Source organism: Bombina bombina, chromosome 8 (assembly GCF_027579735.1).
Source record: "Bombina bombina isolate aBomBom1 chromosome 8, aBomBom1.pri, whole genome shotgun sequence".
Lineage (NCBI taxonomy): Eukaryota > Metazoa > Chordata > Amphibia > Anura > Bombinatoridae > Bombina > Bombina bombina.
The window spans coordinates 176,925,955-176,949,653 of record NC_069506.1 but is presented as its reverse complement, the minus strand read 5'-3'; the positions used below and the strand labels follow the sequence as shown (position 1 = coordinate 176,949,653).

The following is a 23,699-nucleotide window of genomic DNA, read 5'->3' as shown; positions in this document are numbered from 1 at the left end:
GACCTGTACTGGGTGTCCAAGCATCTTTTTCCATCTCCCGGTTCCTAAAAATTATCTCCGGGTTCCTAAAATCGATGCCATACCTGTACTCTATTGTGCAAAAGGATGGCATATGTGGTATTTCATGCTGTTGTGCCTGTTGAGGGTCGGGGACCCAAGTATAAAAAGGCTGAAGGAGAACGACATGTACTGGGTGTCCAAACATCTTTTTCCATCTCCCGGTTCCTAAAAATTAGCTCTGGGTTCCTAAAATCGATGCCATACCTGTACTCTATTGTGCAAAAGGATGGCATATGTGGTATTCATGCTGTTGTGCCTGTTGAGGGTCGGGGACCCAAGTATAAAAAGGCTGAAGGAGAACGACCTGTACTGGGTGTCCAAACATCTTTTTCCATCTCCCGGTTCCTAAAAATTATCTCCAGGTTCCTAAAATCGATGCCATACCTTTACTCTATTGTGCAAAAGGATGGCATATGTGGTATTTCATGCTGTTGTGCCTGTTGAGGGTCAAGGACCCAAGTATAAAAAGGCTGCAGGAGAACGACCTGTAGTGGGTGTCCAAACATCTTTTTCCATCTCCCGGATGTAGCGGTACTCCACTAGGGGGTCTCCCTTCCTCCAGGGGTGGCCACCGGATAGTGGGACCAGAGATATAGTTTCTGAGACCGGGGTCAAGCCAGCGGGTGTATTTCCCCTAGCTGGGCTGGTCTCAGTGGACTCCCAGTCAGGTAGCGTCCTCTCTGCCCTGAAGCTCTTTATTAGCAGGTATCGTGTCCTCTGCCTGTCTGCTTCTAGGCAGGAATAAATCCCCCTGACAGGCTGCTTCTTGGCAGGAATAGCTCCCTATGCCTCCAAATAGTGGGACCAGGGCTATCGTGGTTGAGACCAGGGTCAACCCAGGGGCTTTATCTCCCCCAGCTGGGCTGGTCTCAGTGGGTTCCCAGGCAGGTAGCGTCCCCTCTGCCTGTCTGCTTCTAGGCAGGAATAAATCCCTCTGGCTCACTGCACACTTCCAGGAGGTAGCATGTCCTCTGGTTTCTTATAGGCAGGAATCGATCCCTCTGCCTTGCTGTTCCTTTCAGGCAGGCCAGCTCTTTGCATACAGGCCCACAGACTCTGTAACAGAATGCAGGGTCAGAACCTCAAAACTGGTATACCTGAAAGAATCAGACAGCACAAAAAGGCAATCCCGGACCCCAACCTGTACTCGATTGTGCAAAAGGAAGTAACCTTACCATGGATCCCAGACCGCATGTTTTATTGTTATACTCTGTCAGGGAAATTATATAACTATCAATCGTATAAATCAAATATATATTGCATCTATTGATCTCTGTAATTCGTATCTATCAAATGTATATTGCATCTATTGATGTAATTCGTACCTATCAAATGTATATTGCATCTTTTGATCCATGTAATTCGTATCGATCAAATGTATATTGCATCTTTTGATCTCTATAATTCGTATCGATTAAATGTATATTGCATCTTTTGATCCATGTTATTCATACCTATCAAATGTATATTTCATCTATTGATCTATGTAATCTATGGATCTATCTATCAAATCTATCGATCTCGTGGCCGGACTGTTTTGTGACAGCCACTTGTGTTTCGGCCAAATTTGAAGTAGGAGGACAGACCAAGCATCTTCTTCCATCTTCCTGTTCCGAAAATCAAGGCCATATAGACCTCCCCCGATAGGGGGAGTAACAGGTATTAAACTGCTAAGAATAGTACTACTTAGTGCTTAACACACCACGGGTCCCAGACCGCATGTTTTATTGTTATACTCTGTCAGGGAAATTATATAACTATCAATCGTATCAATCAAATATATATTGCATCTATAGGTCTCTGTAATTCGTATTGATCAAATGCATATTGCATCTTTTGATCTATGTAATTCGTACCTATCAAATGTATATTGCATCTTTTGAACTGCCTTGCTGCTCCTTTCAGGCAGGCCAGCTCTTTGCATAGAGGCCCACAGACTCTGTAACAGATCTCTCTTGCAGGGAGAGGTGCAGCAAGAATGCAGGGTCAGAATCTCTGCAACTGGTATACTTGATTGTGCAAAAGGAAGTAACTTTACTATGGGTCTCAGTCCACATGTTTTATTGTTATACTCTGTCAGGGAAATTATATAACTATCAATCGTATCAATCAAATATATATTGCATCTATTGATCTCTGTAATTCATATCGATCAAATGTATATTGCATCTTTTGATCTATGTTATTCGTACCTATCAAATGTATATTGCATCTTTTGATCTGCCTTGCTGATCCTTTCAGGCAGGCCAGCTCTTTGCAAAGAGGCCCACAGACTCTGTAACAGATCTCTCTTGCAGGGAGAGGTGCAGCAAGAATGCAGGGTCAGAACCTCTGCAACTGGTATACTCGATTGTGCAAAAGGAAGTAACCTTACCATGGGTCCCAGACCGCATGTTTTATTGTTATACTCTGTCAGGGAAATTATATAACTATCAATCGTATCAATCAAATGTATATTGCATCTATTGATCTCTGTAATTCGTATCGATCAAATGTATATTGCATCTTTTGATCTATGTAATTCGTACCTATCAAATGTATATTGCATCTTTTGATCTGCCTTGCTGCTCCTTTCAGGCAGGCCAGCTCTTTGCATAGAGGCCCACAGACTCTGTAACAGATCTCTCTTGCAGGGAGAGGTGCAGCCAGAATGCAGGGTCAGAACCTCTGCAACTGGTATACTCGATTGTGCAAAAGGAAGTAACCTTACCATGGGTCCCAGACCGCATGTTTTATTGTTATACTCTGTCAGGGAAATTATATAACTATCAATCATATCAATCAAATATATATTGCATCTATTGATCTCTGTAATTCGTATCGATCAAATGTATATTGCATCTTTTGATCTGCCTTGCTGCTCCTTTCAGGCAGGCCAGCTTTTTGCATAGAGGCCCACAGACTCTGTAACAGATCTCTCTTGCAGGGAGAGGTGCAGCCAGAATGCAGGGTCAGAACTTCTGCAACTGGTATACTCGATTGTGCAAAAGGAAGTAACCTTACCATGGGTCTCAGGCCGCATGTTTTATTGTTATACTCTGTCAGGGAAATTATATAACTATCAATCGTATCAATCAAATATATATTGCATCTATTGATCTCTGTAATTCGTATCAATCAAATGTATATTGCATCTTTTGATCTATGTTATTCGTACCTATCACATGTATATTGCATCTTTTGATCTGCCTTGCTGCTCCTTTCAGGCAGGCCAGCTCTTTGCATAGAGGCCCAAAAACTCTGTAACAGATCTCTCTTGCAGGGAGAGGTGCAGCCAGAATGCAGGGTCAGAAACTCTGCAACTGGTATACTCGATTGTGCAAAAGGAAGTAACCTTACCATGGGTCCCAGTCGCATGTTTTATTGTTATACTCTGTCGCACGTCTTTGTAATTCTCTGTCTGGGAAATTATATATCTTTCAAATTAGCTATTTATCTATCAAATCTATCTAACTATCAATCGTATCTATCAAATGTTTATTGCATCTATTGATCTATGCAATTCGTATCTATCAAATGTATATTGCATCTATTGATCTATGTGTGTGTAGGTGTGTTAAAGTGTGCGCAAGAGGCACCAAGCTGCTCCAACCCTAAAGTCCCTCAAGTTAGGGAAAAAAGATATGCAAAAGAATGAAAAAAGAGGAGAAGCGCTAGTCAAAGCTAAAGGTGCTACAATGAAAACAAAGTAAAATGAATGACTTGCTATGCAAACGAAATGAGATAAAATGAGATAAAATGACTTGCTTTGCAAATATAATTTAATCAAACAGTCATAGAGGTACAAATCCTGCAAAAAAAAGTGCATAAACGTAGAGGTATTAAAAATCGGATGTCTCCGATATATAAAAACACAAATTAAAACAAATGACTACTGTTGCCAATATAGACCTTGTCTCTGTATTATGTAGAGGAAGTCGACATAATAACTAAAGTCCTCAGAAGAGATAAAAAAAGGATCGAAGCCGGGTAAAAGTAAACCCGTTTTACCTTCAGGCGTACTGTCCGTGTATTAAGAATCACCTCCGTGAGGCATATGTATATCCCGTGACGTCACTGATCGGGAGGCGTCGTCTCTGTAGGGAAATCCTATTGGTCAGAATAACTTGACAGATGAACTATAGCGGCTGCTATATTGTAGATGTTAAACCCCGCTCTTAGTGCAGGATCGCACGCAGGGTCATAGTGTATCCAGATCTCTCTTATAGACCTTGTAGTAAACGGACTTTGATGTGCAACTTGAAACCGGCTTGACTTAGGCGCGTGGCCCTTCACAATGCGGTCCTCATGCTCTCCGTGGGTAGCTGAAAAACTTGTCACTTCAACAGAGTATTAAAGTCCTTATAGACAATATATGAAGTGTAAGGTAGCTGTAACTTTCATCAACGCGTTTCTCCCTCTTACAGGGCTTTCTTGAGAAAGGACTTTGGCGGCAGGCTCCGGGAGCGGCGGGATAGTGGTTAAACATTTTATTATAGTGGTGGTGTTTAGTGACAGGGTATAAATAAATTTGGGAAAAAGCCGAATAGCAGCGAGATCGATGACTGTTAGTTAACAACAGTCTGCTGCTCATCGCCCCATACTTGGTGCGCAGCTTTTTTGACAGCTTTTTTTATAAATATGGAGAGCGTATTCAGGTCCGCGGCCACGATGTTAGGCGAATGTATTGGTGCAGTCGAATGCAGCAGTTGACGGCTTGATAAGTAGGCCTCAATATCTTAGAAGTATACTGTTCCAGATCCTCAAAATAGATTCTTCTAGCGCTCCCCTTACTGTGTCTGAGTGTTGGGAGATCTCAGATTTTTTTGGGGTAGCTTTAAGGTAACTAGTGGTATTTGAACCAACATTTCTTTTCTTTATTAATCACATAAAGATTACCAAAAAGAACATAGGTTGTAGCTCCACATATTAAATATGTGCTCTTGTAGAACATAATGTATAGATAATAAAAAGTATTTAGAAAGGAGAATGGAGTTGCTACTACCATAGAGTATAAAGCTATGTCTTGTATTTTAATTTGTTTTGGGAACATAGTGAAGTCTACAATGTGAGATAGGCCTGAAGAAGTTAGATCCCAAAACATGTCTGATTACCGTGTCATAAAAGGGTTTGGACTAAGTAAGATAGAACTTCATTTTTATATTACAGTATATCATATCACAAATGTTCCCCACAATGCCAGAGGGGCCGCTCTTGGACCCATCTAATCTAATGAAATTAGCATGTGGGGAGGTGGCTTTTGTCTTTGCCACTCTTGGGCCATAGTATAAAGGGGGGGAGGTGGGTTCAGCGGACAGGAGCCACTCTAATTAGTGAGGAAGAGGGGAGGAGGGGCTGAGCCTACTAGTATGACAGAGTGAAGTAATAAGGGAAGAGAGAAGAGGTCATGTAGTAATGATAGAGGGGTGGATATATCTGAGAATAGGCATCTGTAGAGAGGTAGAGGCACAGTGAGTCATTTACACTTGATCTCCACAGAGTGTTATCTGGACCATATCCTCATTCAGAGCAAGAGCATTGCAATCTATTATATGCTATAGGTTAGGTATCACGATTAGAAATCATGAAGTTAGTTATAGTAACATTTAACTGTCAGGGTGCAAGGAATCAGACTGAGACGAGAAGTGCAAAAGTAATCACACCTTTATTAATAGCAAAAAATAATAAAAAGTCTACAAGTCAAATAACAAGGGAAATTAGTACATATGGTAGCCAAAATATAGTCAGGAGGTATAACTGGAGTAGGTACAGACTCCTCCTTAGACAGAGGGGAAAATTGTCGAGAGAGGGCATCAGCCCTAACATTCTTACTATCAGGCAGGTAGTAGACCACATAATTAAACTGAGACAAAAATAGCACCCATCTGGCCTGTCGGGGCAACAAACATTTTGCTTCAGATAGATAAGTTAAATTCTTGTGGTCACTAAGAATGAGCACTGGCACGCTAGTACCCTCGAGAAGATGCCTCCATTCCTTGAGTCCCAAAATTATGGCCAGTAATTCCCTGTCGCCAATTTCATAATTGCACTCCGCTGGAGACAATTTCTTAGAGAAGAACCCACACAGATGCAAGGAACCATCAGGCGTAGGACGTTGAGACAAGAGGGCACCTACTCCAGTCTTAGACGCATCAACCTCAAGAACAAAAGGCAGGACAGGGTTAGGATGAGCCAGAACTGGAGTGGCAGCAAAGGCAGTCTTAAGACTATCAAAGGCCTTAATGGCAGTAGGTGACCTATGGAGGGGATCATTCTCTTTACGGGTCATGTCTGTGATAGGTTTGACCAAGGAAGAAAAGTTTTTAATAAACTTTCTATAGTAATTGGCGAACCCTTAAAAAATGTTGAATAGACCAAAGACCAACTGGGTGAGGCTACTGCAGAACTGCAGATAACTTGTCAGGATCCATGGAGAACCCTGCAATGGTGATAACATAACCTAGGACGGTTACTTGAGTCTGATGGAACTCACATTTCTCGAGTTTACAATACAGGCCCTTCTCACGCAATCGTAAGACCATGAGGAGGCAGCGTACCGGCACGCACCTTGTCAAAAACCTCTAGGAACTCTCGGTACTCCTCTGGCAATTGAGATACCGAAAAAGTGCACAAGACTTTAACTGGTTTCCAAAGACAAGTGGAAATACATTGTGGAGACCACAACAAAATTTCAGACCTGCGCCAGTCGAGACTGGGATTGTGCTTTTGGAGCCAGGGATAACCCAGAACAACCGGAAAATGCAGACAGTTTATCACCTGGAACTGGAGGGTTTCAAAATGGAGAGCCCCAACAGCCATGGATAACGGAGCAGTTTCATGAGTAACGAGTGCGGGCTGAAGGGGCCTGCCATCAATGGCCTCAATAGCAAGCGGAACGGACCGAGGCAAAACAGGAATGGACTGCTTTGATACAAAAGCACTGTCAATGAAATAGCCCACAGCACCAGAGCCAACAAGAGCCTGAGTGACTATGGAGGAGTCCACCCAGGAAAGGACAACCGTGACCAAAGGTTTCTCCTTTAGCGGTTCCGGGGACGAGGATAAACCACCAAAGGTCTGCCCCAGACAGGAACTTAGGTGTGAGCGTTTCCTGGCTGTGTAGGCCCTCTCCGCCGCAGAGAGACGCGTGAATTCCAACTGCATCGGCTCAGCAGTACCTGGTGACTCGGGACCAGGAGGCATGGGAGGAGAGGGAGGCATGGGTGGGAACAAACATGTAGGAGACAACGGAACAGGAGGCTTCCGCAAGCGCTCCTTGAAAGAGGGCCTCTCACTTAGTCTGATGTCAATTAGGATCAAAAAAGACACCAATGCCTAGAGATCTTCTGGTAAATCTCTGACAGCAACTTCGTCTTTAATCACATCAGAGAGCCTATGAAAGAAGACGGCAACAAGGGCTTCATTGTTCTAACCTACCTCTGCGGCAAGCGTACGGAACTCAATGGCATACTGAGCAACAGATCTTGTACCTTGCTGAATGGAAATGAGTCGTTTAGCAGCAGAGGAGGAGCGAGCCGGAACATCAAATACCCTTCAAAAGGAGGCCACAAATTCAGGGTAATTTAAAATCGCAGGTTTATTAGTCTCCCACAAGGGATTAGCCCAGGCAAGAGCTGTGTCAGAGAGTAACGAGATGAGAAATCCCACCTTAGCTCTGTCAGAGGGAAACGCCCGAGGTAACATCTCAAAGTAAATGCCCACCTGGTTCAAAAACCCTCTGCACTGATTAGGATCGCCTCCATAATGCTGAGGTAGAACTAGGTGCAGCAGCGGAAACAGGAGCAGCCATAACTTGCGGGACACTTTGGTCCAAATGTGCAGTGCGAGTCAGCAGGGTTTGCAGGGCTAGTGCAAATTGATCCAAGCGGTGATCCTGTTCATCCATCCTGGAAATTATTGCAGGTAAAGGTGGATTATTAGCACCATCAGGATTCATGGCCCTTGCATAATGTCAGGGTGCAAGGAATCAGACTGAGACAAGAAGTGCAAAAATAATCACACCTTTATTAATAGCAAAAAATAATAAAAAGTCCACAAGTCAAATAACAAGCCAGGAATCAAAACCAGAGCTGGTAGTCAGGAGCCAAAGCGAGTAGTCAGATGAGCCGGAATCAGTAACAAGGAGAACAGCAGAGTCAGGAATAAGCTAGGGATCAGGAACCAGGAGGGACGTCAGAGAGCCAGGTAATACACAGGAGCTCTCACAAACAGGTCTGAGACAACGCAAGGGCAAAGCATACTGAACAGAGGCCCTTTAAATAATAAGTGATGACATCACAATTCTGAGACTGCATCCTGTCTCACACGGATGATCTACACCAGTCTGGCCATAAAAGGAAGTGCAGGAAATGAGCAGCATCACACAGTATGCACCAGAGTCAGCAAGAGAGGTGAGTAAAATGGCTGCCAGCAGAACATGGCAAACAAAACAGGGAAGAAACCCTGACATTAACATACAAAAATTTCAGTTTAACAATATCTATAGACACAAAATAAGTCAACACAATGAGTTATAATAGATAGACATCTGGGACCTCTATTTTATACGATAGTATGCAGTAATATCCTCATTTGACACAGGAGGTCACTCTTGGACCTAACAAAAATTACATCAGTTACTTAGCATTTGGAATGGTCGCTCTTGGACATAGTTACTAAGAAAAAATTAGCAACTGATATTGTATATGAGAATATCTGACCTCTGTTTTATATTTTTACAATGGCTGTCGTGAGTGACTAATTAGCTAGCCTTATGTGTTCTCTTAGATATAGACAATACTGGTGGGGTATGTTAGTCCCATTGATCACTTTATTAGATCTCAGCTGACAAGAGTCGCTCTGAATTGAGGGGGGAGGAGGGGGGCAGAGCCTTCTACATTAACAACAAGTAAGATGAGGGTAGGATAATTGTGAAATGAGAGCTTTTTAACAATTTTTGTAAGTACATGAATATATGTTAAGTATAGTACTGACTGATAAGAGATGTAGGGGCCCATTTATCAAGCTTCGGATGGAGCTTGAGGGCCTGTGTTTCTGGCGAGCAGGCGGACAGACATTGCTGCAATTCAACCCGATCGAGTACCACGTGCCACCGCTATCCTGGCGGCTGTCAAATTTGGATGCTGCCTGTGCATGACGTCTGGGTGGGTGGAGCTGGAGCCTGGAGATGATGAATATGTGGACCGGAGTCATCCACAACCTGGTCCACATATTGCATGGTGGGCTGCCGTCTGACTGCGCGCTGTCAGCTGCTTCTTGCTAATGCTGGCAGCCAGTGAGCCAGGCCAGGACTTACCTTGTCCACACTAACTCTGTTCACTCTCACTGTGACTAATATCAATTAAAAATGAGCCGACAGAGCTCCGTTAGCCCTACACCGCAGAAACTTGAGCATGGCTCGCCGCTCACCCAACAAGTTCCAAACATAAAAATATTTTTTTTTTATATAAATAAAATAAAAACATTGACTTCCTTAATAGTGCTGCATCTATGGAGGGGGCCCCTCTAAGTTGCCAGGCCCTCAGACCAGGGCCGAATTGCCCGACTTGTCAGTTCGCCCCTGGATGCGTATATTGACCTGTCTCTCTGTCTGCTGCTGCATATACTACTTCTACTAGATATCCTAATAGTCCCGGCCACAAGCATATGGGGAAAGGCAACGACCCAACGACGTTATGAAATTTATCTATACTTTTGACACCGCAACTACACATCAGTCAATTATGGATCACACAGATATCTGGAGAGCAGATTAACCCCCTACTTCCTGATAATATCCTCCTTTCAACTCTACACACTATTTATGTAGGTCTGCTCTTATTTTGACTCTCAAACATGCGTGCCCCCTCACAAAAAAAAAATGCCCCCCCCATTAATTCGTTCTGGAGCCGACCCTGTACGGAAAGTCACTTGATTCAAATCCAGTGCAAGCAAATATGTATGGATACGTGGATGTCTGATTACCAAATAAAACCTCAATCCTATGAGGTAAGATTAAGGCTCCATAGGGGTAAAGATAATCCTCTGATGCCCTTCTGTGAAGATTCTGAGCCTTCTATCAGCTGTGGATCTTTGTTCTAGGCTTCACCTCTATCTCTGATAGCAAAAGGTTACAAGGCTTCTGTATGGCTCCTGAATAGGTATAACTTTCCAACCCGGATCTTACAATCTCGAGACCTCAGGAGTATTAATGGTAGCAAAGATATCCCAGCAACAGTATATGGAAAAATAAAAAAATCACATAGTGTAATTCTGTATCGTTGATACAAATAATCTATCATCACCTGTTTTTGAACTTTTCCATCATATATATATGCACATACATATTTAGACATGTGTGTGTATGTATGTATCTCTATGTTAACCCCTTAACCCATTAAGACGTATATATACATTGTGCAATACTTTGCTATTCGTACTGCACAATGTATGTATATGTCGGACCTGCAGGAAGCTCCAGCAGTCTCGGCTGTTAAGTTCCAGCTAAGAGCCGGAGTTCCTGAGCTCCAGGCATCTGCCTGTATATGGAACTGGAGCATGATCGGTGCTCCGTTTCCATATGAAGGCAGATGCCAGACCATTATAGACGGTGACACTGTGTGTGTCAATGTCTGCAACGATTATTTGCTGGTGCTGGCGGTAGATGTGGGAAGAAATCCGGGAGGCGGGGGTGCAGTCCAGCAGTGGAGGGGGGAGGGACTAGAGAAGCACCACATATGCACAAAATACATCAAAATTACATTAAAAAGTACAGTTACACTCATAATAACACCATTTAATAAAAATTATTGAGAAAAAATTGCATTAAAATGTTATAAGGGCTCAAAGATAGGATGTCTCAGGTGTTAGAAAAAAAAGGCATGCCAATGGCTTTAACCCCTTCACTTTCGGAACTTTCAGAGAAGAATGTTTAGCATTTTTGCTATTACTCCATTAAAACAGAAATAGAGCCTTGTTTTTTGTTTTATTTATTTGTCAATTTTTTTTTTTTTTTTTAAGCAGACAACCCAAGGTATTGATCTAGCCACATTTTGTTATATTTCATGCCACCATTTCACCGCCAAATGTTATCAGAATAAAAAAAATTGTTAACTTTTTCACAGACTTTGGATTTCTCACTAACATTATTTACATACCACATGTGCAATCAGGACACAAATAGTTGTAAAAGCTTCCCTGGGATCCCCTTTGTTTAGAAATAGCAGACATGCATGTCTTTGCCATAGTCTTCTGGTAATTAGAAGGCTGCTAATTGCAGCTGCACACCACACGTCTGAAATTCCTGCAGTGAAGGGGTTAATCAGGTAGCTTGTAAGGTTAATTTTAGCTTTAGTGTAGAGATTACCCTCCCACCTCACACTTCTCACCCCCTGATCCTTACCTGATCCCTCCCAAACAGCTCTCTTGCCTCCCTTACCCCCACTGGTCACCATCATCTTAGGACAGTCTGCCAAAATGAAGATTTAAGGCATGTTTCTATTTATTTATTAAATATGTTTTTTATTTTTTGATATTTTCTGCAGTGTAGGGTCTTCTGCCAGTACCTATAAAATGCTTTTTTTTAAATAATGCTTTTTTTTTATTTTTAAAGTTTCTGTAGTGTAGTGTTTCCCATAATCCTTCCCGCCTCCGCTATTGTAAGTGAGGGATCCACCCCACTTTTTTCTGTAGTGTAGTTCCCCATCTCTCCCTGTCCCTTTATTTTTTTCTGTAGTGTAGGGCCATCCCACTCCCTCTACTTTTGCTAAAACACTATTGAAAGCTTCAAAAGCAGGTGGCATTTGATGAGGTAAATAGTCATTTTTTATCTTTGCTGCAGCAGTGATTGTAGGCAGTGGGTTAATAGACAACAAAATGCCCCAGTAAATCTGTATATTTTTTTTTGTTCTGTGAATTGCAGTCCCAGCACATGAAGAGTCTCTGATGTTTTAAGCCTCTGGTAATCAAAGACAATTACACATGTTCCAAATTGTGCAATGCTATTCAGATGCCTTGCTTCCTCAGATATTGCATTCTAGTCTATCCACCCTGGTATTACACAGCTCATGACTCTCTCTTACCTGACTACACATTGCTAAACTTCAGTATAAAAGATGAGCACTCAGCACAGATAAAGAAGACTAGAGAAAAAACGTACATACAGTAACTAAGAGACTAGAGACAATGATGTTAAATCATACGCCACAACGCCCTCTGTGAGGGGAGTACTGCACTGCACAAGATATTAAATATAGACTTAATAGAACAAGGGACACACTTAAAGGGACATGAAACACATTTTTTTTTATTTCATGCATCAGATAGAACATACCATTTTATACAACTTTCCAATGTACCTCTATTATCAATTTTGCTTCATTCTTTTGGTATACTTTATTGAAGCAGCAGCAAAGCACTACTGGGAGTTAGAAAAACACATCAAGCCAATGTGAAGCTCCAGAGACTACCTAGGTATGCTTTTCTACAAAGGAGACAATGAGAACAAAGCAAATTAGATTATAGAAGTAAATTGGAAGGTTGTTTAAAAATGATATGCTCCATCTAAATCACAAAAGAGCATTTTTGGGTTTCATTTTCCTTTAAAAGGTAGGGACAGGAAGCCAAAAAATGGGACAGTTGGCAGCTATGCTGTACATAGGTATCAATCCAAACAGCTATAATGTAAGGGATAGATGTGTTAAAGGGCCGTTGTATTAGTTATTTGCATTTGTATTACATGAAATCAGTATGTTTCTGGAAACTTATAAAGGGGAAGCACATTTTACTTGCTAATGTAATCTAGTAATGCGCACAAATTATATTTGCACTCCCATGAAAAAACTTTACATTCAACTTGTAATTTTGAGAGCTCAGATGTTTAATGGAGGGTATCAATTTCAGTCAAGTGCAATTACTGTTAGATGTCTAATAATGCTAAATAGCGCTCCACTTGTAATCTAGGTTAAAATGTGGTAACTCAGTGCAATTCAAAGGGTATAATTTTTCTTGTAAGAGTTGGGGCACAATGGGTTTTAAAAAGCAACTGGTGATCTGGTGCTGTTTGCATTTGACAGTTCATTCACAGAGGAATAACCTTAGTAAAGGCTGTAGCAGCACAAGAGGAGGCAGAAGGGCAGGAGAATAGGAGCACCTGTATAACATTATACAGTCAGCAATATAAAGCAGCATAGTGTACAAAATATAATGACAGTTATAAAGATGACTCTTTTTCTCTTTTATCAGATTATCCTGCACCATCACTTACAGCCTATCCCAGCCAAGTGATATACAGAGGAGGAAGCCTGACTTTCTTATGTTATTCTGATGTACCACGTTTGACATTAAGTTTGTGCAGAGACTGTAATACGTATCCGCAGATAATAGAATCCAAAATACCTGATACAGATGTGGCCGAATTTAATATAAAAAATTTAAAATATGAACATGGTGGGGATTATTGCTGTTTTGTGAGAGCACAATCTAGTAGTTCTCCCTATAGTAACATTTTAAGAATAGAAGTCACAGGTAAGTACCTATCATATGCTTATAGGTTATTGTTATTTTTCTTTCATTTTAAACTACAGGATAATTTCACAGATGATAACAATGGGGTAACAGGTTGACTTTATGAAGAAAACAAATCACACACATATACAAACAAGATAAATAGTGTACATTTGGTGCAAGTAGGTGGGTATCTTATTACTATACTCAGATTACACAATATGAAGCCCAGCAGGTAGATTCTATCACTGCCAGGCACAGTTTAGAGCAAGTATTATAGGTTTGTCAGACTGTAGAATGCAGGGCTTTATTTATTACTAGAGAGTATAACCAATAATTACTGCTACACATCTGCAGTCACCTGGTGTTTTCCGTAGCTAACATGCATGTGCTCTAGCGTGTGAGCATAGCTTATTAGGATTCACTCAAAGAAAGTCTCCCCCTAAACCTTACAAGCTTGTAAGAAATGTCCAATAAGTCAAAAATAAACTAATATTGTTGCCACAGGTGTATCTTTAGTTAACCACCTGTATGACAGAAATTAACCCTAGCCATACCCTAGCCCTAACAATAGCAAACCCCAACTGCTATATCTGACATTTAAATGTTTAACACTAATCATAGCCATAACCTAACCCAAACTATAGTCCTCTCTAACCTTAAAGGGATATGAAACCCAAATTATTTTCTTTTAGGATTCATATAGAGCATACATTTTAAAACAACTTTTCAATTTGCTTCTATCAGATTTGCTTTATACTGGTAGTATCCTTTACTGAAGGAGCAGCAATGAACTACTGGAAGCAAGCTGAACACATCTGATATCCAATCACAAGAGGTTTATATGTACAGCCACCAATCAGCAGGGAGTTTCATGGTACTGGGCCTACAACAAAGGATACCAAGAGAATGAAGCAAATTAGATGATAGAAGTAAATTGGAAAGTAAAAAATTGCATGCAATATCTGAATCATGAAAGAAAAAAAATAGGTTTCATCTCCCTTTAATTATAATCCTAACCCAGGTAATACGTGTCTATCTATCTATCTATCTATCTATCTAGATATATATATATATATATACTGTATATATATATATATATATATATATATATATATATATATATCTCAAAGCAGTATGATGAAGCACTCACAGGTCTTTAGTCAACAAACACATACATTTATTTTGATGTGACGTTTCGGGGTACAAAAGTCCCTTCCTCTGACAGACAGTCAGATAGTGCAATAGTGAGCCTTTATAAAGCCTAGATAGGCCCTCCTACAATAATCTGCCTATTGGAGAGCAGCGTGTGCAACAAACGAACGTGTGGTATCAAACAGACAGCTTATCAGCTGTTAAAAATATGTAATATAAATATAGTGACTACAAATCATAACAAAGACTCCAAAATATCATGACACCTTAACACCCACACTGGAAAATAATCAAGAAAAAAAGAGACATCAACAATTAAGATACAAATCGTTTAGCAAATATGTTGCCAAAAACAGCACCACCTCATTGGTGGAATGCCACACACCCCTTCTCATGATGTCATGGGCAATCAGAACAGCCCACTACACTGACACTAAGTCATCTACTCAATATAATCTGCATAACGAAAAACAATCAACACAGCACAGTGGCCTAGCTAAATACAACGCAACCCCGCATTAAAGAACCAATCCAACTTGTCTTGATCGTCAAATCCACCACTAGTTCCCACACATAGCCATCCACAGCCCATATGCCCAAACTGAATAACGGAAGGCCAATCAGACCACAGGGGGTGTGGTCACACCTTGATCACAATTTCACATCTTAATACACAACTCAGGACGCCACCAAAAGGGATATGCTGCAGACAAGATGCATAATCTGTTGTTGCTAAGCAGCGGTCAGCTTATCACCATAAACAACAACAAAAAAACAAAAACCGAAACTGTGACGTGCGCAATTATAGGAAACCTCAAATCTAGGGATGGGCGAATGTGTAAATTTTCGAATTTCGAATGTAGAACGAATGTTATTACCGAAATTCAAATTCTAAATCCGAATGTCGATAAGAACGAATATTCTTAAAAATTCGAAAATGGAATGTTATTTACAGTTTTCGAATGTCACTTTCGAATTTGAATGTTTATAATTATATCGAATGTCCACATTCAAAATTTCGAATTTAACATTCTATTTAACAAATACTATTCAGAAGTTCAATAGTTCATGTGGTAGGGCGGGAATCTAGTAAATTGATACATAATAGATACAAATATATCATTTTGAATGTTTCCATATAGAATATTGCATAATTCGAATATTACATTTAAAGAAAGCATTAGAAATACTATTACAAACATATAAATTCGAATTTTTCGAATTCGAATATAAATTCTAATTTTTCGAATTCGAATATTGCATAATTCGAATATTACATTTAAAGAAAAAGCATTAGAAATACTATTACAATCTAAATTCAAATTTTTCGAATTCGAATACACGTATTGCATGATTCGAATATTACATTTAAAGAAAAAGCATTAGAAATACTATTACACTCTAAATTCGAATTTTTCGAATTTGAATATTGCATAATTCGAATATTACATTTAAAGAAAAAGCATTAGAAATACTATTACAATCTAAATTCGAATTTTTCGAATTCGAATATTGCATAATTCGAATATTACATTTAAAGAAAAAGCATTAGAAAATCGAATGTTAGAATGTTATGTAAACATTCGAAATTCGATTTGAACGAACGAATGTGTTAAAATTCGTGCCGTTTTTCAAATGTTGCGAAACATTCGCCCATCCCTACTCAAATCCTGATTATACTATTGATAAATTAAACCAAACATTGTAGAAATCACATAGATAGAAAAGGGGGACGTGTGCACACAACATTGCTCAAAGCACAACCCATGTATAGGACAGCTGGCCATTGGAGGGTAATCGCAACTCCTACCACATCCAAGCCTCAATAGAGAACATGCACACACTAGCACAAAACTAACTATAACAGAAATATCAAAAAAAGAAAGCAAGTTCTAGCCGGTCCTAACACAATTAGGGTTCCCAACTCTAGAGACCAAAACCTAACATGATCAAATCTAAATGAAGGGCAAGTGGCCGTATTTAAAGCGAGATGACTCTCCACATATAGAGAACGTCTAATCCTGGGTGCCAACAGGAACACATATAACCAACAAAAAAATATATAAAGCAAAAACACGAGAAACAAAAAAATAGAAACAAATGTAAAAAAACTAATAATTAGTGTGCCAAGGCCACAAGACTTACTGGAGCGTATATTCATATGTTATCCGTCATGGAGCAAACATAGCTGTCAAAAGACAAAGCCAGCAGTACCTGGTATCACACTAGCAGATAAAAAAAGACACCTAGTGCAGGACACCAAAAGAAACAAACAAGCAAGAAAACAAAAAACGAATCCAGTGGGGTGCCATCAATGACTCGAATAGATCAGTCAACAAAAGGGGATAATCTAAAAGTGCAAAAAGGGGGAAACAAATAAACAACAGTGAATTAAAATCAAATAAAAGCAGACGACAAAAGTAAAAAAATATATACAAAATATATACATAAATAGCAGTTCACAACAACTGAAGGGACCATATGGAAGGCAAAAAATGTATGTGGGCTCTCATTATATAGATCTGGACTCTCATCATTATCAAAGTGCTCTCAAACTGTATTATATTCATTCAGAGCGCTGAATGAAACAATGGACTCTCATTATCAGCAGTCCTTAGAGATAACATTGCCATCCAGTGTGGATGTTAAGTCCTTTGGGTGCAAGGGTTCCCAACTCAAAAATCTACCTTGTTTCTCTTTTGAGTAGAATCTTCTTTCTGTTTCCTCCCCTCCGATGTGGGGGGATATGATCAATTATGCGAAACCTCAAGTCCTTAACAGAATGTTTAGCTTCCAGGAAGTGGCGAGCCACTTGTTGTTCGGGTTTCTTGGTGTCAATGGCTTGACGGATGGAAGAGCGATGATTCACCATCCTCGTGTGTACATCATTGTACATTTTTCCAGTGTAGAACTTGCCACACGGTCAACGTAATAGATAAATGATGTGAGTAGTTGTGCAGGTCAAGAGGTATTTAATCTGATATTCCTTTCTCTTGTCAGGGTGTTGAAAGGATGGACCAGTGAGCATGCTATTGCATGTCACACAACTAGTGCACCGGAAACAACCTTTTTTCTTCTTTAGCCACGTGCGAGATGGATCTGCAGGTACTATGTCGGTTTTTACAAACAGATATCTCAAATTCCTTCCTTTTTTGTAGGCCACCCTGGGTTTATCCCAATGAGTAAATGGCAAGGTGGGATCAGTCTGGATTAATTTCCATTCATCACGGATAGCTTTAGAGACAACATATTTGTCTGGCGTGTAGGTTGTCACAGATGTTAAACGCTGTTGCTCAAGGTTATTGATAGGTTGTTCAACTGTTAGTACATTAGCTCTGCATTCATTGAGTTGGGATGGCTTGTATCCTCTTTGCTTAAACCTCTGTCATCTCATCCAATTGTTGAAAGCACCTCTGGGGATTGGTGTTGTTCCTAATCACTCTCTGGTATTGTGCTTTAGGAATATTATGAATCAAGGATGGAGGTTGATAACTATCCGCCCAAAGAATGGAGTTCTTGTCTCTTTTTTGCAGTACAATGTGGTACCCAGGATGTTGCCCTCCCTAAAAACCCTGACATCAAGAAAATTAATCCCCTCAGAGTTAGCATTATGTTGGAATCTGATTGTGCTATCAATATGTATACTATAATCGCGTTTGTAGCGCGTCCGTCACCAGTTGCGCATGCATCCTCAAAGGAATGTTGGCTGCGTGAAGCAGCCAAAAGAATGTTGGCTGTGCATGCAGCCAAAAGAATCCACCTGAATGCAGCAAAGCTGCATCCAGATGGATTCTGAAAATGGCAGGGTGGTGAAAGAATCCACCGCAGGAGGATTCTTTCACCACCCTGCTATTTTTGGAATCCACCTGGATGCAGCATAGGCAAACAAAGTATTAAATAAAAAAAACTTAAACTACCCATTAAAAACAAAGTCTAACACCAAAATTGGTACCCACTGATGATGATGGGCTGTGCTCCATCTTCATCATCTTCCATCGGCGGTCCATCTTCTATCCTCATCCCGGTGTCAGCGGCGAGGTCATCTCTGATGGTGACATCGACGTCGTTCTGCTTCTTCAGACCAGACAAGGAGGTTATCTTCATGCAGTCTTGAGCCACACGCTGAAGATTGAATGCAAGGTACCCCTTTTATATAGAGGTACCCTTGTATTCCTATTGGCTGATTTGATTCTTCAAATTCAAATTAGCCAACAGGATGAAAGCTTCTTTCATCCTATTGGCTGATATGAATTTGAAGAATAAAATTAGTCAATAGGAATGCTAGGGTACCCCAATATAAAAGGGGTACCTTGCATTCAATCATCAGTGTACGGCTGGAGACCGCATGAAGAGGACCTTCCGTGTCAATGGTCTGAAGAGGAGGACCCACGCCATCACCAATGCCCTCATCGCTGACCCCGGGAGGAAGATAGAAGATGGACCGCTGATGGATAAAGATGGAGCGCCGCCCATCATCATCAGTGAGTACCAATTTTGGGGTTAGACTTTTTTTTTCATTTTTTGGGTGTTTTTTTTAAGATTACAGATTTTTATATTTTATTTGGGCAGCAAAAGATCTGAATGCTTTTTTAAGGGCAATGCCCATCCAAATGTCCTTTTCAGGCAATGGGTAGTGATGTCCCGAACTGTTCGCCCGCGAACGGTTCCCAGCGAACATAGCTTGTTCGCGTTCGCTGCTGCGGGCGAACACATGGCGATGTTCGATCCGCCCCTATGTGTCATCATTGAGGAAACTTTGACCCTGTATGTCACAGCCGTCTGACACATTAGAGCCAATCAACATCAGACACTCCCTCACAGACCCTCCCAGCTACTCGGAATCCGCCATTTTAGACTCATAACGACCTTGCTTTCTTAATGAGAGGACGTGTTGTGTTTTTGCTCCTGACATTAATAGGAAATACATAGCTAGGCTAGTGTATTTAGTGTCCACTACAGTCCAGAAGGACTCCACTCATCTCTGCTGCAAGGACAGCACCCCAAAAAGCCCTTTTTAGGGCTATATTTTGTGCCGGTTTTTTTTCCCCCCCGTATTTTTATTAGCATTTGTCTGGCTTTCAGCCTGTGTGTTTAAGGCTCACAGCATATGCTGTGATTACTGCCACCACTGACATCTCCCTAACAACATTAGTTTAAATTTAACTAACCAAAAATTGTAATTTTTTTTTCATTTTCTATCAGGCCTGTGTCACACAGCATATACTCTGGTTCATTGCTCTGTGCCAGCCACCAGTGTTAATATCCGTTTATAACATAATTTTAAATTAAAAAAAAAAAAAAAATAATTTTGCTAGTGTAATCTAATTACATTTTCTATCAGGCCTGTGTCTGCCAGGCTCACTCAGCATTAATATACCTCATTTTTTTAAGTCTTTTGGTTAATTGGTCTGTGCCAGGCAGCCACCACTCATATCTTCTTCACCTTAATTTAAATATAAAAAAAAAAGTTTAAAATTTTTTGATAGTGTAATCTAATATAATTTTCTATCAGGCCTGTGTTTTTTGCTGACATACAGAGCCTACTGTGTTTACTTGCTGCCCTCCCTAGTCTATGAGCCACGACTCATATGTGTTTAACCTTTTTTTAATTCCCCCCCCCAAAAAATAATTTAAATCATTTTTCTAGTGTAATCTATCTAATAGTATTTTCTATCAGGCGTGTGTGTATCTGACTTACAGAGCCTACTGTTTTTAATAGCTGCCCTTCCAAGGCTATCAGCCACGACTCATATCTATGTGCTTAACCTTTTTCTTTAAATTCCCCAAAAAAAGTCTTTAAATCATTATGCTAGTGTAATCTAATTTTATTTTCTATCAGGCCTGTGTCTAACTGTCTATCTGACTTACACAGCATACTGTTGTTAATTGCTGCCCTACGTAGCAGCCAGCCAGTGCGACCACTCATATGTTCATTGCACTTCTTAACATAATTTTAATATTAAAATCTAAAATTTTAAAATATTTTGATAGTGTAATCTAACTTAATTTTCTATCAGGCCTGTGTTTTTGTCACTTACACAGCATACTGTGTTAAATTGTTGCCCTACCTACCATCCACGACTCATATCTGCCAGCCTGTGTGCCAGGCCCAACTAGCCAATTAGTGGCACCAATCATAATTCTTGTTACAGTATCAAAAAAATTAAAAATCATAATTTTTTGGACTGCAAATATTCAGTCTACTAGTGCCATTGAATTGCAGTTTCCTCCTGCCTGGCAGCCTGTGTGCCAGGCACAAACTAGCCAATTAGTGCCACCAATCCTAGTTGTTGTAAAATTATTGTTAATCTTTAAAATTCCAAATTGATCGCTTGTGATTCATCAGTTTGCTCGTGCCATTGAATTGCACTTTCCTCCTGCCTGCCAGCGTGTTTTCCAGGCCCAACTAGCCAATTAGTGGAACCAATCATAATTCTTGTAGCAGTATATAAAAAAATAAAAATCATAATTTTTTGGACTGCAAATATTCAGTCTCCTAGTGCCATTGAATTGCATTTTACTCCTGCCTGGCAGCCTGTGTGCCAGGCCTACTTGAAAAATATTTACACCAATCATATTTGTTGTCACAGTATTCTTAATAATTAAAAATTAAAATTTTTGGTAAGTGTTGTTCTGAATCCTCAGTTTGCTCGTGCCATTGAATTGCACTTTCCTCCTGCCTTGCAGCCTGTGTGCCAGGCCCACCTAGCCAATTATTCCCAGCAATCATATTTCTTTTAACAGTATTGCAAAAATTGTCAATCATCACTGTTTTGACTGTCAGTATTCAGTCTCCTAGTGTCCTTGAATTGCATTTACCTCCTGCCTTGCAGCCTGTGTGCCAGGCCGTCTTGCCAACTATTTACACCAATCATAATTGTTGTCACAGTATTGTTACTAATTAAAATTAAAAGTTTTTTGATTCTTGTTCTTAATCCTCAGTTTGCTTGTGCCATTCAATTGCACTTTTCTCCTGCCTGGCAGCCTGTGTGCCAGGCCGACTTTCAAAATATTTACACCGATCATATTTGTTGTCACAGTATTCTTAATAATTAAAAATTAAAATTTTTGGTAAGTGTTGTTCTGAATCCTCAGTTTGCTCGTGCCATTGAATTGCACTTTCCTCCTGCCTTGCAGCCTGTGTGCCAGGCCCACCTAGCCAATTATTCCCAGCAATCATATTTCTTTTAACAGTATTGCAAAAATTGTCAATCATCACTTTTTTGACTGTCAGTATTCAGTCTCCTAGTGTCCTTGAATTGCATTTACCTCTTGCCTTGCAGCCTGTGTGCCAGGCCGTCTTGCCAACTATTTACACCAATCATAATTGTTGTCACAGTATTGTTACTCAGTTTGCTTATGCCATTGAATTGCACTTTTCTCCTGCCTGGCAGCCTGTGTGCCAGGCCTACTTGAAAAATATTTACACCAATCATATTTGTTGTCACAGTATTCTTAATAATTAAAAATTAAAATTTTTGGTAAGTGTTGTTCTGAATCCTCAGTTTGCTCGTGCCATTGAATTGCACTTTCCTCCTGCCTTTCATATTTCTTTTAAAAGTATTGCAAAAATTGTCAATCATCACTGTTTTGACTGTCAGTATTCAGTCTCCTAGTGTCCTTGAATTGCATTTACCTCCTGCCTGCCAACCTTTTGTGCCAGGCTGTCTTACCAACTATTTACACCAATCATAATTGTCCCAGTATTGTTACTAATTAAAATTAAAAAAAATTTGATCGTTGAACTTAATCCTCAGTTTGCTCGTGCCATTGAATTGCACTTTTCTCCTGCCTGCCAGCCTGTGTGCCAGGCCTACTTTCAAAATATTTACACAAATCATATTTGTTGTCACAGTATTCTTAATAATTAAAAATTAAAATTTTTGGTAAGTGTTGTTCTGAATCCTCAGTTTGCTCGTGCCATTGAATTGCACTTTCCTCCTGCCTTGCAGCCTGTGTGCCAGGCCCACCTAGCCAATTATTCCCAGCAATCATATTTCTTTTAACAGTATTGCAAAAATTGTCAATTATCACTGTTTTGACTGTCAGTATTCAGTCTCCTAGTGTCCTTGAATTGCATTTACCTCCTGCCTGCAAGCCTTTTGTGCCAGGCCGTCTTGCCAACTATTTACACCAATCATAATTGTTGTCACAGTATTGTTACTAATTACAATTAAAAGTTTTTTGATTCTTGTTCTTAATCCTCAGTTTGCTTGTGCCATTGAATTGCACTTTTCTCCTGCCTGGCAGCCTGTGTGCCAGGCCTACTTGAAAAATATTTACACCAATCATATTTGTTGTCACAGTATTCTTAATAATTAAAAATTTAAATTTTTGGTAAGTGTTGTTCTGAATCCTCAGTTTGCTCGTGCCATTGAATTGTACTTTCCTCCTGCCTTGCAGCCTGTGTGCCAGGTCCACCTAGCCAATTATTCCCAGCAATCATATTTCTTTTAACAGTATTGCAAAAATTGTCAATCATCACTGTTTTGGCTGTCAGTATTCAGTCTCCTAGTGTCCTTGAATTGCATTTACCTTCTGCCTGCCAGCCTGTGTGCCAGGCCGTCTTGCCAACTATTCACACCAATCATAATTGTTGTCACAGTATTGTTACTAATTAAAAATAAAAAAATTTGATTGTTGATCTTAATCCTCAGTTTGCTCGTGCCATTGAATTGCACTTTTCTCCTGCCTGACAGCCTGTGTGCCAGGCCTACTTGAAAAATATTTACACCAATCATATTTGTTGTCACAGTATTCTTAATAATTAAAAATTAACATTTTTGGTAATTGTTGTTCTGAATCCTCAGTTTGCTTGTGTCATTCAATTGCACTTTCCTCCTGCCTTGCAGCCTGTGTGCCAGGCCCACCTAGCCAATTATTCCCAGCAATCATATTTCTTTTAACAGTACTGCAAAAATTGTCAATCATCACTGTTTTGACTGTCAGTATTCAGTCTCCTAGTGTCCTTGAATTGCATTTACCTCCTGCCTTGCAGCCTG

At 40.1% G+C, this 23,699-nt stretch overlaps 1 protein-coding gene across 5 annotated transcripts in view; it reads left to right on the top strand.

Annotated features, from left to right (window-relative positions):
- LOC128638648 (uncharacterized) overlaps positions 1-23,699 on the top strand; it is a 421,261-nt gene that overhangs the window by 93,049 nt on the left and 304,513 nt on the right. For all 5 annotated transcript variants that reach the window (XM_053690743.1, XM_053690741.1, XM_053690739.1 and 2 more), the window contains one exon: positions 13,282-13,563. In XM_053690743.1, coding sequence (XP_053546718.1) covers positions 13,282-13,563 — 282 coding nt within the window. The remainder of the gene's footprint in view (positions 1-13,281; positions 13,564-23,699) is intronic.